The following is a 13,302-nucleotide window of genomic DNA, read 5'->3' on the forward strand; positions in this document are numbered from 1 at the left end:
TTTATGAATAAAAGACAGACACTAAAGACAGAACTAACAAATCAATTCCCTGAAGATTCTAAACCCACCAGAAAAAAGGAATGCACACCTAGCCAGCAATTTTAGTAACTTTTTTGGAAAATTCAGTAACGGTTGACCTGAAGACTGAAAGCATCACCAGCCCAGCTGCTAACTATCCACATGCGTACAGATGTGGCTTTCCACAGGGCTATGTGGGCATATTCTTGTGGGAGACAAAATACTGCATATATCATTGTTTCTAATTTGGTATCCCTGGGGTTTTCCCAAGGCAAAGAATTAAGCCTAGGGAAACTATAAAAACCAATAGCCCATAGTTAAAAATCAACCCCCTCCCACAAACTCATCTGTAAATGCCAAACCACTCACCTGCAACCCAGACCGGTCACAACTGGGTGGTGTCTAACCACTACAGGAGCATTTTTTTTTTTTTAAACCTTGCATCATGTACATTTTTTAAAATAAAGGCTGATTAATTGCAGCTCATCAAGGAGCTAGTTTAAAAGGCTAAGAAAAGGGGCGCCTGGGTGGCTCAGTGGGTTAAGCCTCTGCCTTCGGCTCAGGTCATGATCTCATGGTCCTGGGATCGAGCCCTGCATTGGGCTCTCTGCTTGGCGGGGAGCCTGCTTCCTCCTCTGTCTCTCTCTGCCTGCCTCTCTGCCTGCTTGGTCTCTCTCTGTCAAATAAATAAATAAAATCTTTAAAAAATAATAAATAATAATAAAAGGTTAAGTAAAAATGAAAAAAGTGATACTTCCTTCACAGACCCCTAATCTTCAGGAGCATGGTCGCGGTTTCCAGATGAGCATCGGAAACCGTGGTGGCCCCTGGCCCAGATGCCAGCAGCTGGCAGCTATAATCGGGATGGCTATCGGTCAAAGCCAGCTCTTCATTTCCTGTGAGCACACAACCTAGTTCTTCCTCCCCTGCCCCCACATCTCTTCCACTTTCCCTCTACTTGACCCCAGATTAATGATGCCCAGTGGATGACATTTATAATTTTAAATCCTATGCCTTGAGCTCTTTAGAGATAAGACCCTACGTGACACCCATGCAGTGATTAGATGCATCTTTTGCCAATGCAGTACAGAACGTGTTTACTCTTGCAATGATGTCATCGAACACTGCTGATCAGCCTGTCTCCCTTTCAGGCACCACGTAAGGAATTTATGTAACTTAATTTAGAAGATTAATCTGCGTACATTTCCTGCAAGCTAGAAACAGACAGACTGAGAAGAGTACTTACTTCTGCTCAACATAGAGAGGATCAAAGAATTCCGTTGTGATTTTGTTTGCATACAGGGAACAACCAGTCATTGAGCACAACCCTACAAAGTATCAGAAGAAAGAATTGTGGTTAGTGTCCTCTCATTAACATCGTGAAGTACCTCGTTTGGGAGAAAGTTACTATTTACCTGACAGTATGAATACAATCCCAGCCAAACAAGCAATCTTAGCTTTGGCTTTATCTGAGCCTCCGACTTTGGTACACTTCATTCCAAACAGGGCAAATATGGAACCAAAAAAGCCCAGGCTGACAGCAGCAATCATAAGGCCTCTACATGCCTGGATATAACCTGCAATTAGAATAGGTCACATCTCCGTTAACAGAAAACATGTGGCTGTCCAGGGAGAAATCCCCATTTTGCACTGTCCTTCTGAGTGATCGCTCTGTTTTCTGGAAAAAACAAAAACAAAAACAAAAAGAAAAACAAACAAACAAAACATCATCATAAAACAAGCAAGCCAGGAAAGCACACTTCCAGGATCAGGGTGTGCACAATCCTCAGGATAGAGCCCCTGAGCGCTGGTATTCCCACTTTCACAGGTGAGGACACAGAGGCACCAGAGGTTACAGGATACGCCAGAGAGGAGTCAGGAAGAGACAAAAACAGATTCCACCCTGTTCTGACTACAAAATCCTTCTCTGTAAGAAACATCGTCTGCCACTGTCTCAACCCTTCTCCTCCTTTGCACATTTGACCTTTGAGATGGATGTTTTCATGGTTTTGAGATTATAAAAATTTATAATTGGGCAGCATGGTATTCTGATATTAGTGGGACCCCATAAAGGAGACCAACTGGAATCCCATCAGAAACCATGATGAGTCTAAATCAAGAAGTATTTTAATGACATTTTATTATTTTTGGTGCACACAGAGGAAAACCGGGTTTAGAAAAGCAGGATTGTTGGTGAGTGCTGTGAAGTGTGTAAATCTGGCAATTCAGAGACCTGTACCCCTGGGGATAAAAATATATTATATGTTTATAAAAATTTTAAAAAAAGAAAAGAAAAGCAGGATTGTTCTCTTACTCTGTTGGTGGGAATGCAAGCTGGTGCAGCCACTTTGGACAACAGTGTGGAGTTTCCTCAAAAGTTCAAAATAAAGCTCCCCTATGACTCAGCAATTGTGCTACTGGGTATTTACCCCAAGATACAGATGTAGTGAAAAGAAGGGCCACATGCACCGCAATGTTCACTGCAGCAATGTCCACAATAGCCAAACTGTGGAAAGAGCTGAGATGCCCTACAACAGACGAATGGATAAAGAAGATGTGGTTCATGTACACAATGGAATATTACGCGGCCATAAGAAAGGATGAATGTCCACCATTTGCATCGACACGGATGGAACTAGAGGAGATTCTGCTGAGTGAAGTAAGTCAGGCAGAGAAAGACAATTATATGGTTTCACTTACTTGTGCAACATAAGGAACAGCATGGGGGACATTAGGAGAAGGTAGGGAAAAATGAAGGGGGGGGAATCGAGACGGGGAGAGGAACCATGAGAGACTATGAGCTCTGGGAAACAGACTAAGGGTTTCAGAGAGGTGGGATAGGTTGGCCCAGTGGTGGGTTCATACCCACCAGGCGTTCATACCCACGCCCTACTTATGTAGGAGGGCATGGGTTGCATGGAGCACTGGGTGTTATACACAAATAATGAATCACGGAATGTGACATCAAAAATTAATGATGTACTGTATGGTGAATAACATAACATAATAAAATTAAAAAAAATTTTTTTAAAGCAGAGTTGTTTACTGAAAGAATACTCCATCATTATGAAGTTAACTACATACATATAAATAGATGCTTTCCAAGCCCCCCAAAACCTCATTCTATTGGGTTGCCTGATCATTTCCTGGCACCACCCATTTTCTTAACCACCTGTTCTTACTTGCAGAGCCACGGTGGGGGTCAACTTCGACGTGGCTTTTGTCCAGACACTAACAAATTTTAAATTAACAGAATTTAAACCCATACATTTTAAGCACAGAAGGTCATTTTCATTTCAGCCTGAAACAGGGCCATACTTCAACCTGAAATAGCGATGGCATATACCAGGTGTGAGTAAATGCTTGTTGGGTAAATGAACATAGGAGTACGTCAGGCTTACATATGGAATTAAGTTTTCTAATTTGAAAAGATTCATAAATACAGCAAGTCATTTATTGGTAGTACCCAGGGAAAGCCTACGATAAGTAATAATTCTAAGACCGCGGTAATTATAAATTCAAGAAATGAGGCTGACAGGTCACTTCCAGCCCACGTTGCTTTGAAATGAAATTTTAAGCCTCAATTCCATTGCTAGGATCTGTTTTGAAGAGTACTCTGAAAGTGCTCCATTTAATTCCAACAAATTTAGACCTCCATGAAGGTAGACAGCAGTGACAACGTTCTATTTTATAATGTGAACTAACTCCACAGACAAAATAGTTCTGCTGGTAGTGAGGTTATCAAAAACAGCAAAACAAATTTATTATTAGCACAACAGGACAAAGGAGGCTTATTTGGGTAGCAATTATAATGCTGCAAGGCTATCTGGGTCTCTGCTGCATAAGACTGAGCCAGGTTTTGTTTTTGTTTTTGTTTTTTTAATTTCCACCCTTAGTCCCCCAGCCAGACCTGGGGGGGGCGTTGGGGAGCGGAGAGGCAGGCAGAAGCACAGATGGAGAGGAAGGCCCTTAGCCCCTCATAAGACTGGAGAACATCTATCAGGATAAGCACAACTGGCTCATCATTTACCACCGGAGCTCCTGGGACAGTGTGGTTTCATTTTTCTTTTCCGGAGATTTATTACAATCTCTGGTCTAGAGTTATGTTAGCTGACTAGCTGCAATCAAGAAGCAGAGAAAACAGTCTGTATGAGAGGTAGCCTCCATAAGATATGCATAAATATTATCTTAGAAAACTTCATTTACTTTCGCAATCATACGGGCTTGATGAGCAGAAGCAGGAGGCTGGCAAAAGGCGAAATCTACAATCTGATCATTTAGAACACAGGATGAGTTTTCCCAGATGTAGGTGGGGGGCAAGAATCTCTGGTGGTGCATTCTATCCTTCATCTGACTTCATATGAAAACACCATGAGTCTTTAAACTGTATTCAACCGTTTCCTCCTAGAACTTCTTTCTGAGGTTCTCTTCCTGTTCTCCTGTCTCGGCCCTCAGGTCTGCAGCAGGACTGGTCTCCTGGCACAAGCAAGAGAGGAGAAATACTATCCCTGATGAGCTTGGGTCCTTGCTCAGTAACCACCAGAAGAACCCTGACCTGGAGGGAAAGGTAGCTGTCTCCAGCCTCCAACAGCAGTGGGGAAACTGCTAATTTGCTGTATGAACAAAGGAAGGCACCTGACCATACAATCATTGGCTAGAGGGAACAAAGAATAGGGACCGAGATTCTCCGCAGGATAAAGACCACCCTGGCTGCTGGCTGTAGATGGATTCCAGGTGTTGGTAAGCCTGGGTTGTGTAAATTTGGGGCTACCAGTCCTTAAAACACCCACAGACGCAGGCCTCAGGTGAGTTCCAACAAACTCCAGAGTTTATCTTTCGCAAGGCTAACCTCTGCAGCTTTGCTTATTAACAGTTCCAGAGGGCAAAACTTGCAAGTAAGTGAAGTGGTAGTAAAACCCAGTCAAGGAGGCCATTATTTTTGACAGGTCTAATTTACTGACACCTTTAATAGCTAATTAACACATTAAAGTGCTGAGGCATGAACATATTTACTTAGAAGTTCTCTGCCGTATAATTTATAGTTAACTCTCTCGGAAGAAACGGCAGACATTCCCACTAACACAAATAGATGGCAGGTACTAAAAACAACTTTGCTGAAAATGATTCTTAGATGAAGACCGTGCGGCGCTTTGAGAGGCATGGGAGCTGGAGATAAACAGAAATCACCAGCTTGTTCCATCGTGAAATTTTCAGTTAGTAAAATACAGACTTTAAGTTCACGAATTCCGCTGGAGGAAACCTTCAAGGTGTCCCTTAAAAGTTAAGTGATTTCCAAATGACGTGTGCCTTATTTTCCATTTCAAACGAGCAAAAGTGAAAACATCCACCTGGTGGAGACAACACCCCGGTAGCACTCTTGTGAGCTGATAGAGATGGGGGAGAAAAAACAATGAGCTTTCCTTATGTGGGTAGCTTTGTGTGGCTTTTGCAAATCCTCTGCAAAAAGAGTGAAATGGGAGGAAGGCAGGGAGCCCGAGGCTCCGCTCTGGATCTTCTACTTATGTACCTTCTGTGCGACTTGATTACATGACCTTATCTCTCTGGAGCCTCAGTGTTCTCGGCTGTAAAACAGGGCTAAGAGCACTTCCTTCGCAAGATGAACGGTACAAACAGCGTCTGGTGAGTTTTACGAAACTCACCAAAGTTTCCCTTCCATCGCACTAACCAGAACGTGGAGTTGGCGTCTTAATGTAAACTTGAATCTACACATTGAGCTTTTCTGGGTCTGATTTTCCTTACAGGGATGATACTGGGGAAAACGTCACCATCATCTATACCCAAGAAGCTCCTTCTTCCGCCTAAGAAGCTCCTTCTTTGCCTGGAGAGAGTTGTGGGCCTTCTCTTTTCCTTCTTGGATTCTTTTTTCAATCTAGAGCCTCTGCCTGATTGAAGGGGAGGACTGGCTTGCTCAGGCCTGCGGTCACCAAGGTCTACGGTAATGCAGCCTTCTCTGCCCCTTCAAAGGAGTGTCAGGGAGTCCAATGGGCCGTGCGATGTTTGCTGGACCTCTCAGAACCAGCCTCCACCAGATGCAGCTGCCCTGGGGAATACTGCGCAGACACCTTATGGCGGGGCCTGCTCCGGGAAGGTCAGCTTGTAGGATGGGGGAGATCGACTCCTCTACGTGAAAACAAAGCTGTGTGATCAAACCCCCCAAGATGTTATTCTGAGAGACACAGAAAAGTAAGGCTAGACACTCTGGCAATGCTGTCTTAAGCCACAGAAGACAGAGGTGGCAGGAAGAAATTTACAAATTTGATCATAGTACACATTTCAAAGCTTTGTATAAGAAAAGGTGTCATAAATGTAAAGCCAAGCAATGGGCTGAGATCGTAACGTATATAACAAGTCCAGGAGTGACCTCCAAAATTAAAAAAAAAAAAAATCATTTATGGGCACTAGCCTGGCTCAGTCAGAAGACTCTTGATCTTTGGGGTTGTGAGTTTGATCCCCACACTGGGTGTAGAAACTGTGTGGATAAAGAAATAAAGTTAAAAAACAATTATTTAGGGGTGCGTGGCTGGCTCCGTTGGTAGAGCCTATGACTCTTGACCTTGGCGTTGTATGTTTGAGCCCCACATTGGGTGTAGAGATTACTTAAAAATAAAATCTTAAAAACAATCACTTTCCATGGAATGGAGGGAGATATTTGCAAATGACACTACAGACAAAGGGCTGATATCCAAGATCTATAAAGAACTCCTCAAACTCAACACACACAAAACAGATAGTCATATCAAAAAATGGGCAGAAGACATGAACAGACACTTCTCCAAAGAAGACATACAATACAAATGGCTAACAGACAGATGAAAAAATGTTCATCATCACTAGCCATCAGGGAGATTCAAATCAAAACCACATTGAGATACCACCTTACACCAGTTAGAATGGCCAAAATTAACAAGACAGTAAACAACAAGTGTTGGAGAGGATGTGGAGAAAGGGGAACCCTCTTACACTGTTGGTGGGAATGCAAGTTGGTGCAGCCACTTTGGAAAACAGTGTGGAGATTCCTTAAAAAATTAAAAATAGAGCTACCCTATGACCCTGCAATTGCACTACTGGGTATTTATCCCAAAGATACTGATGTAGTGATAAGAAGGGCCACATGCGCCCCAATGTTCATAGCAGCAATGGCTACAGTTGCCAAACTGTGAAAAGAATCAAGATGTCCTTCAACGGACAAATGGATAAAGAAGATACAGTCCATATATACAATGGAGTATTATGCCTCCATCAGAAAGGATGAATACCCAAATTTGTATCAACGTGGACGGGAAATAAGTGAAATAAGTCAAGCAGAGAAAGCTAATTATCCTATGGTTTCACTTACTTGTGGAGCATAAGGAATAACACAGAAGACATGGGGAGATAGAGAGGAGAAGTGAGATGGGGGAAATCGGATGGGGAGATAACCCATGAGAGACTGTGGACTCTGAGAAACAAACTGAGGGTTTTGGACGGAAGGGGGGTGGGGGGATGGGTGAGCCTGGTAGTGAGTATTAAGGAGGGCACGTATTGCATGGAGCACTGGGTGTGGTGCATGAACAATGAATTTTGAAACACTAAAAAGAAATAAAATAAAAATAAAATAAAAACAAAAAACCCAATCATTTATATCGAGAGGAAACAAGAGACTGTAGGCATAAGATATAGACAGGCAATGTATGAAAGAGAAAGAAAGAAAGTGGTCAATAAATACATGATAAAGTGGTAAAAATCATTGGCAAAAACTTGGGAAATACTGATGAAAATGATAACAGGATACTATGTCACCTATGATGCTGGATGAAAAACTTAGTGGTGAGAATGCAGAGAAACAGGCATCCTCATATGTTGTTGGTGGACTGCGATTTGGCACTATAAACCGAACATTAAAATGTTATCATCTACCCCCTGACAGTACCATTTCTCAGTATCTACTTTACAGAAATACACAAGTGCACAACGAGATGAATATTAAGATTTTCAGTGCAGCACCACCACCAACGACACGCTGGAAAGGGCCCGTTGTCCGACAAGGAGAAAGTAGTTAGGCAAACCAGTCTGTCCAGACTTATGCACCCTATGCAGTTGTTAGAAAGAGTTACTTCTATATGTGCTGGCTGGGAAGGGTATGCTATTAATTTTAGAATACTGCAGAACAACAGGGAGTATGAAGTCATTTGTGTTTTTTTTAAGCCATTTCCTAGACACGTGAGCACACATGAAAGGCCATTTTGCAAGTCGGGTTGTACATTAATGTCACTCCTTTTTTTTCTCCAACCTCAACTCTCTCCAAAACCTCACAACTGAGGGCTATACCCCCCTCCCTCCTCTCTACCCAACCTGCCCCCCAAGTCTCCATGCTAAGTGCACTCTCATAAGGCGACAACACCATTGTTGGGATCGGATCTGGCTCACTATCTCAGGTAACAGCACAGTTAACAGCAGAAGGATGCACTTAGGACAGTAACCATCAATCCCCAATTCCCGAATGTAAACCACAGAAACAAGAGCCTGCCTGTTCAAAGCATCTACCTGAAAGTGTGCTGTACAGAGCATGGGAAATTCACCAGTAATTCTAGGGCCTCAACAGTGTCCCAGCTACTACTTTTACACAACAGACCAAGACCTGGGTGTCACCCATCTAAAACCAGGCACGTACGCCTGTCTGTGGAGGTTCCATCAAATACCACATTGAGCAACAGTTTGCTTTTCGTGGCAAACACTGTGTTAGGGGAATTAATTATTGTCTTTTATGGAGTCAGTTATGCAAATAAAAACCTGTCATGGAATAATAAAACAAAACCTTTTTTTTTTTTTTTTTTTTAAAGAAGGAAAGAAAACACCTCGAAACTAGAGGTAATGCAAATGACTATCTTTCAATTTGTGCCTGGATCTACTGAGTCCTGTCGAACCTAGAACTTGAGCAGTCATGGTAACTGGGCTGACAGCCACTCCTCCCAAAACTAAAACAGAGAGGCACCTGGGTGGCTTAGTGGGTTAAGCCTCTGCCTTCTGCTCAGGTCATGATCTTAGGGTCCTGGGTTCAAGCCCCCCATTAGGCTCTCTGCTCAGCAGGGAGCCTCTTTCCCCCTCTCTGCCTGCCTCTCTGCCTACTTGTGATCTATCTGTCAAATAAATAAAATCTTCAAGAAAATAAAAAATAAACGAAAACACTTTTCTATGTGACCATCTACCTGTTGCTCTAAGTCAATACAATAGAGAACACAACTGAAAACAAACGATCTACAAAAGAATCGCAGGAGAGAGACCCGGAGAGCAGATGAGGGAGGCACCGACACAGTCCTTGGCAGTCTCTGGCACAAGATTCTTGCTAGCCAGGATTCTCTACCAATGCGGCACAGGCAAGGGCTATTTATTTGTCCAAAACTTGGAGGAAGCATTAAAGCCCAGGAGGACACATTTGTTGAAGCGTGGGGTTGTTTTCTTTCTCCCTTGGGAAGGAAGTTGGGGAGAGGCGGGAACCGGTTGACACTCCCCGCAATATGTTTATTTCCCCTTGCCTATTTTTAAAAGAACTGACAAAACGGTTAAAGGGAGTTGAGGACAAGCAAATTTGGCGTTGACATGTGGATGATACCACTTTACTCAGGATCCAGCTCTTTCGGGGAGTGCTGGGTGCAGGGGACCAGCGTTACTCCCGTGTCCTAACAGTCCCCGAGAGATGGGGATCCCGCAACCGTGTCCTCGACTCTCGGGACTGCAAAGGTGCTTCCCTCCGCACCCCCCTCCCGACTCCTGAGTCGCCCACCCTCCCCCCCAGGAGTGTCCCCCTCTCCCGCCCCGGGGCGCCGGGCTCCGGCAGGCGCCCCCGCGGGACACGCGTCCGGACACGGCGGCGAAGGGCATGGGGCTCTCCGCGGCTCCCCCAGGCCCTGGGGGTAAAGCGGACCCGGGCCTCCGAGGGAGTCCGGCCGGGGAGGGGGTGGTCAGAGGGCCAAGAGGGCGCCCCGCGGCCCCGCCGGGCTGGAGCGAGGGCCGGGGGCAGGGGCCGAGGGGATGCAGACCGTCCAGCGCCAGCATGGAGGGGAAGTCCTTGCAGTTGGAGACGCCCGTGGAGTCGGTAACGCACGTCTTCCACAGGTTGGCCCAATAGGTGGCGGTGGTGATGACCGTGCCGTCGATGGTGGACACCTTCCAGTAGTCGGTGGGCAGCGTGGAGGACACCAGCACCCAGCCGGAGATGGAAACCATGAAGGCGATGATCTCCGAGGCCGTGCTCGCCATGCCGCCCGCTGCAGCCGCGCTCGCGCTCGCGCCTCCACTGGGTGCCACGGCCCCCCGCGCTCCCCGCCCCGGGGCTCCGCCCCGCCCCGCCCCGCCCCGCCCTGCCCCGCCCCGTCCGCGGACCGGCGCTAGGGGGCGCGCACGGGCCCGAGGACAGGACGCTCCCTCCCGGGCGGAGAGGGCTGGCGGGGAGCTCTTAGGCTCGCTGCCTGGGTTCTCTCCAGCCAGCTGGCCCGGCGCCCAGGGTCGGGGGTTCTGGGGGAAACGTGGCCTGCGCTCCCCTCGCCCCCAGCCCTGGTATCTCGGGGCCGGGACCCTGGAGAGCGGCGATCCTGTTGGACAGACTGGCAGCAGGATGTGGACAGCCCGCTTCGTGTCCCCCCACCTCCCTCTTCCCCCTCCCTCCTCCCCCTCCCTCTCTCCCTCCATCCCCCTCCCTCTCCCCCTCCATCTCCTCCCCCTCCCCCGTCCTACCCCTGGCAAATAGCTCGGCTTCTGGAGTGCAAAAGCAGAGCAGAAAAAGCCTTCCGAAAGGACACGGCCTGCCAGATCACGCCGCAGCCCTAGGCTTGCTGAACTCTAAAGGTTTTCATGCTACGCTCCTCTGCGTGACCCTGTTCAGCCTGTCACGGAGGGACGACTGCAGTTCTGGGCTTGAAATAGGCCTTGCCCTTAAATCTCTGCAGTTCTCTTTTGGCCCCGCGATATGCAAAAAGTCATCCTAAGATGTGTGGGGCACAGGCTTAAATTCAAGACCGCAGGACGTGGAGCGCGCAAGCTCAGTGGCAGCAGCCTTCCTTGCCATTTTGATCTGGAATGTTCCAGCCTCAAGGCTGGCCTGCTTGTGCCCTAGCAGTAAGCGTAGGAGAAGCAGTTAAGACATTTTCCCTGGACGTCCGGTCTTGCTCCCAGTTCTGCGAGTCTGTTCTATCAGCGGATGGCTCTGTCATAGTGAACACTGTTCCATATCTTGTTTTACTTTATTTTTTGGGACTGCCACCTTTTGCACCTGAATGAAAAATAAACTCATTCGTGTCTTCATTGCTGTATCGAATTAAACATAAAGATCAAGTTGTCCTTTCAGTTTCTGAGGTCACGAATCTGGGCATAAATAAGAGAACAAAGACGCTGGCTTTATTATGGGGTTATTTGTCCCTTTAAAGTTCTTGCGGTTCTTGGTATGAGCTTTCAGGATTCACTTCTTGCCAAAAGTAACCAAAGGTCTAAAAACCTGTAAATCAGTCCTCTACAATAAAGCTGGTTGCTAACCCTCTGTGTCACACTTTCACTCATTGTGAAGAGTTTCTCAATTCCTCTTTGTCACTGTCTTTTAATATCTTTTTAAATTTTAATTCCAGTATAATTAACATATAGTGTTAATATTAGTTTCAGTTATACAGTATAGAATTCGACTACACTATACATTGCTCAGTGCTCATCACCATAAGTGTGCTCTTGTCACTTTTTGTTTCAACCAAATTGGTACAGAATGAAAGTAGAAGTGATTAGATGTCTGTGAAGAAAAGAGAAGTTTGGACTATAGAATCATCGAAATTTACATTAGGAAGGACGCTGGAGACCATTAGGATACATTCCAGGCTCAGCCCAATTAGTCTATTTCTTGAGATAGTATTTGGTTCATGCTACAATTTCAGGCCGATGGGGTTCAGTGCATATGTTCTGGTTTTGTTGTGTATTGGTTTGACAGCCCTTTAGAAAGTTTTTCTGTGTAATGAGCTCAAACCTCTTTTCCTTTTTTTTTTTTTTTTAAGATTTTATTTATTTACTTGAGAGAGAGAGAGGGCACACAGGGAGAGGGAGAAGCAGACTCCCTGCTGAGCAGAGAGCCTGATGCAGGGCTCAAACCAAGGACCCCAGGATCATGACGCAAGCGGAAGGCAGATGTTTAATGGACTGAGCCACTCAAGCGCCTCAACCCTGTCTCTTTTTCTTCCACCTAAATGCCATCATCTGTGCTGAGACAATACAAGGTAAGTCCTACTCTGGAGCCAGGCAGCACCCCCGGCAGCTGTGTTGTGTGTGCACGGTCGTGTCATGCTTTGTACGAATGGGAATAAGGGTGAAGATGGTGTGTACACGGTGGGACGCACACATGGTTCCACTTCTGTACTGCTCTTGGTCCCACCTTGTCCCGGTGTGTCAAGCTTCAAAAGAGTTTGGGAAGCACCTGGTACCCCTCATCCTTCTCATCTTTGCTGCTGTTCGAATAGATCACCTTTCTCTATTGACTACAAACTGTCCACTATTCTTTTGTATGATTTGCCTTTTAATGAGCTTTTATCACCTTCTTTCTTGCTCTCCAGTGTATTTCCATTAGGGTCTCTCCGCCATATTGTTTTCTGACTCATCTATTTCTAACCCAGTTTACTATTCAGAAAACACAAAAAATCATGAACCAGGACATTCCCTATGGCGTTTCCTAAAATTCAAAATTGCATGTATTTGGGTTTTGTACTTTATTTCTAGCCTTGTTTGACAGTCTCCTAGTGTCTTCCTCCTGGCAGGTACTAAATTTATTGATTCTTTCTTTCTTTTTTTTTTTTTCTTCCAGAAAAAACCCTGAGTCATTTGACACACAAAAATGTATAGTATTGTGCTCTGAAGACTCAAGCAGTTCCTAATTTAATAATAGGTTGGTTCTAGATTTCATTGTTTGGAATCAAAGCTCATTGTGTGTTTTAAAGAAAGAACTATGAAGAATGGTTTGGTGTTTTAGACCAGCCCCTGAATGTTTACTTAACCGATTATGTAGCTTTCCCTATTGTACTTTAAAAAACATCCATAAGGGGCCCCTGGGTGGCTCAGTGGGTTAAAGCCTCTGACTTCTGCTCAAGTCATGATCTCAGGGTCCTAGGATCGAGCCCCGCATTGGGCTCTCTGCTCAGCCGAGAGCCTGCTTCCTCCTCTCACTCTCTGCCTGCCTCTCTGCCTACTTGTGTTGTGATCTCTGTCTGTCAAATAAATAAATAAATAAATCTTTTTTTTTAAAAATCCATAAACCCAGGG

The 13,302-nt window shown here is 45.5% G+C and overlaps 1 protein-coding gene across 3 annotated transcripts in view; it reads right to left on the reverse strand.

The window, feature by feature from the left end:
* The window catches only part of CLDN10 (claudin 10), a 119,237-nt gene that overhangs the window by 14,539 nt on the left and 91,396 nt on the right, over positions 1-13,302 (reverse strand). For 2 of the 3 annotated variants that reach the window (XM_059144820.1, XM_059144821.1), the window contains exons 2-3: positions 1,434-1,595; positions 1,265-1,346 (exon numbers count right to left, since the gene is read on the reverse strand). In XM_059144820.1, coding sequence (XP_059000803.1) covers positions 1,265-1,346; positions 1,434-1,595 — 244 coding nt within the window. Of the gene's footprint in view, positions 1-1,264; positions 1,347-1,433; positions 1,596-10,055; positions 10,327-13,302 lie in introns of those variants that run through there. The other variant, XM_059144819.1, reaches the window with a different exon arrangement.

The sequence above is a fragment of the Mustela lutreola genome, chromosome 13 (genome assembly GCF_030435805.1).
Source record: "Mustela lutreola isolate mMusLut2 chromosome 13, mMusLut2.pri, whole genome shotgun sequence".
In the NCBI taxonomy this organism is placed as follows: domain Eukaryota; kingdom Metazoa; phylum Chordata; class Mammalia; order Carnivora; family Mustelidae; genus Mustela; species Mustela lutreola.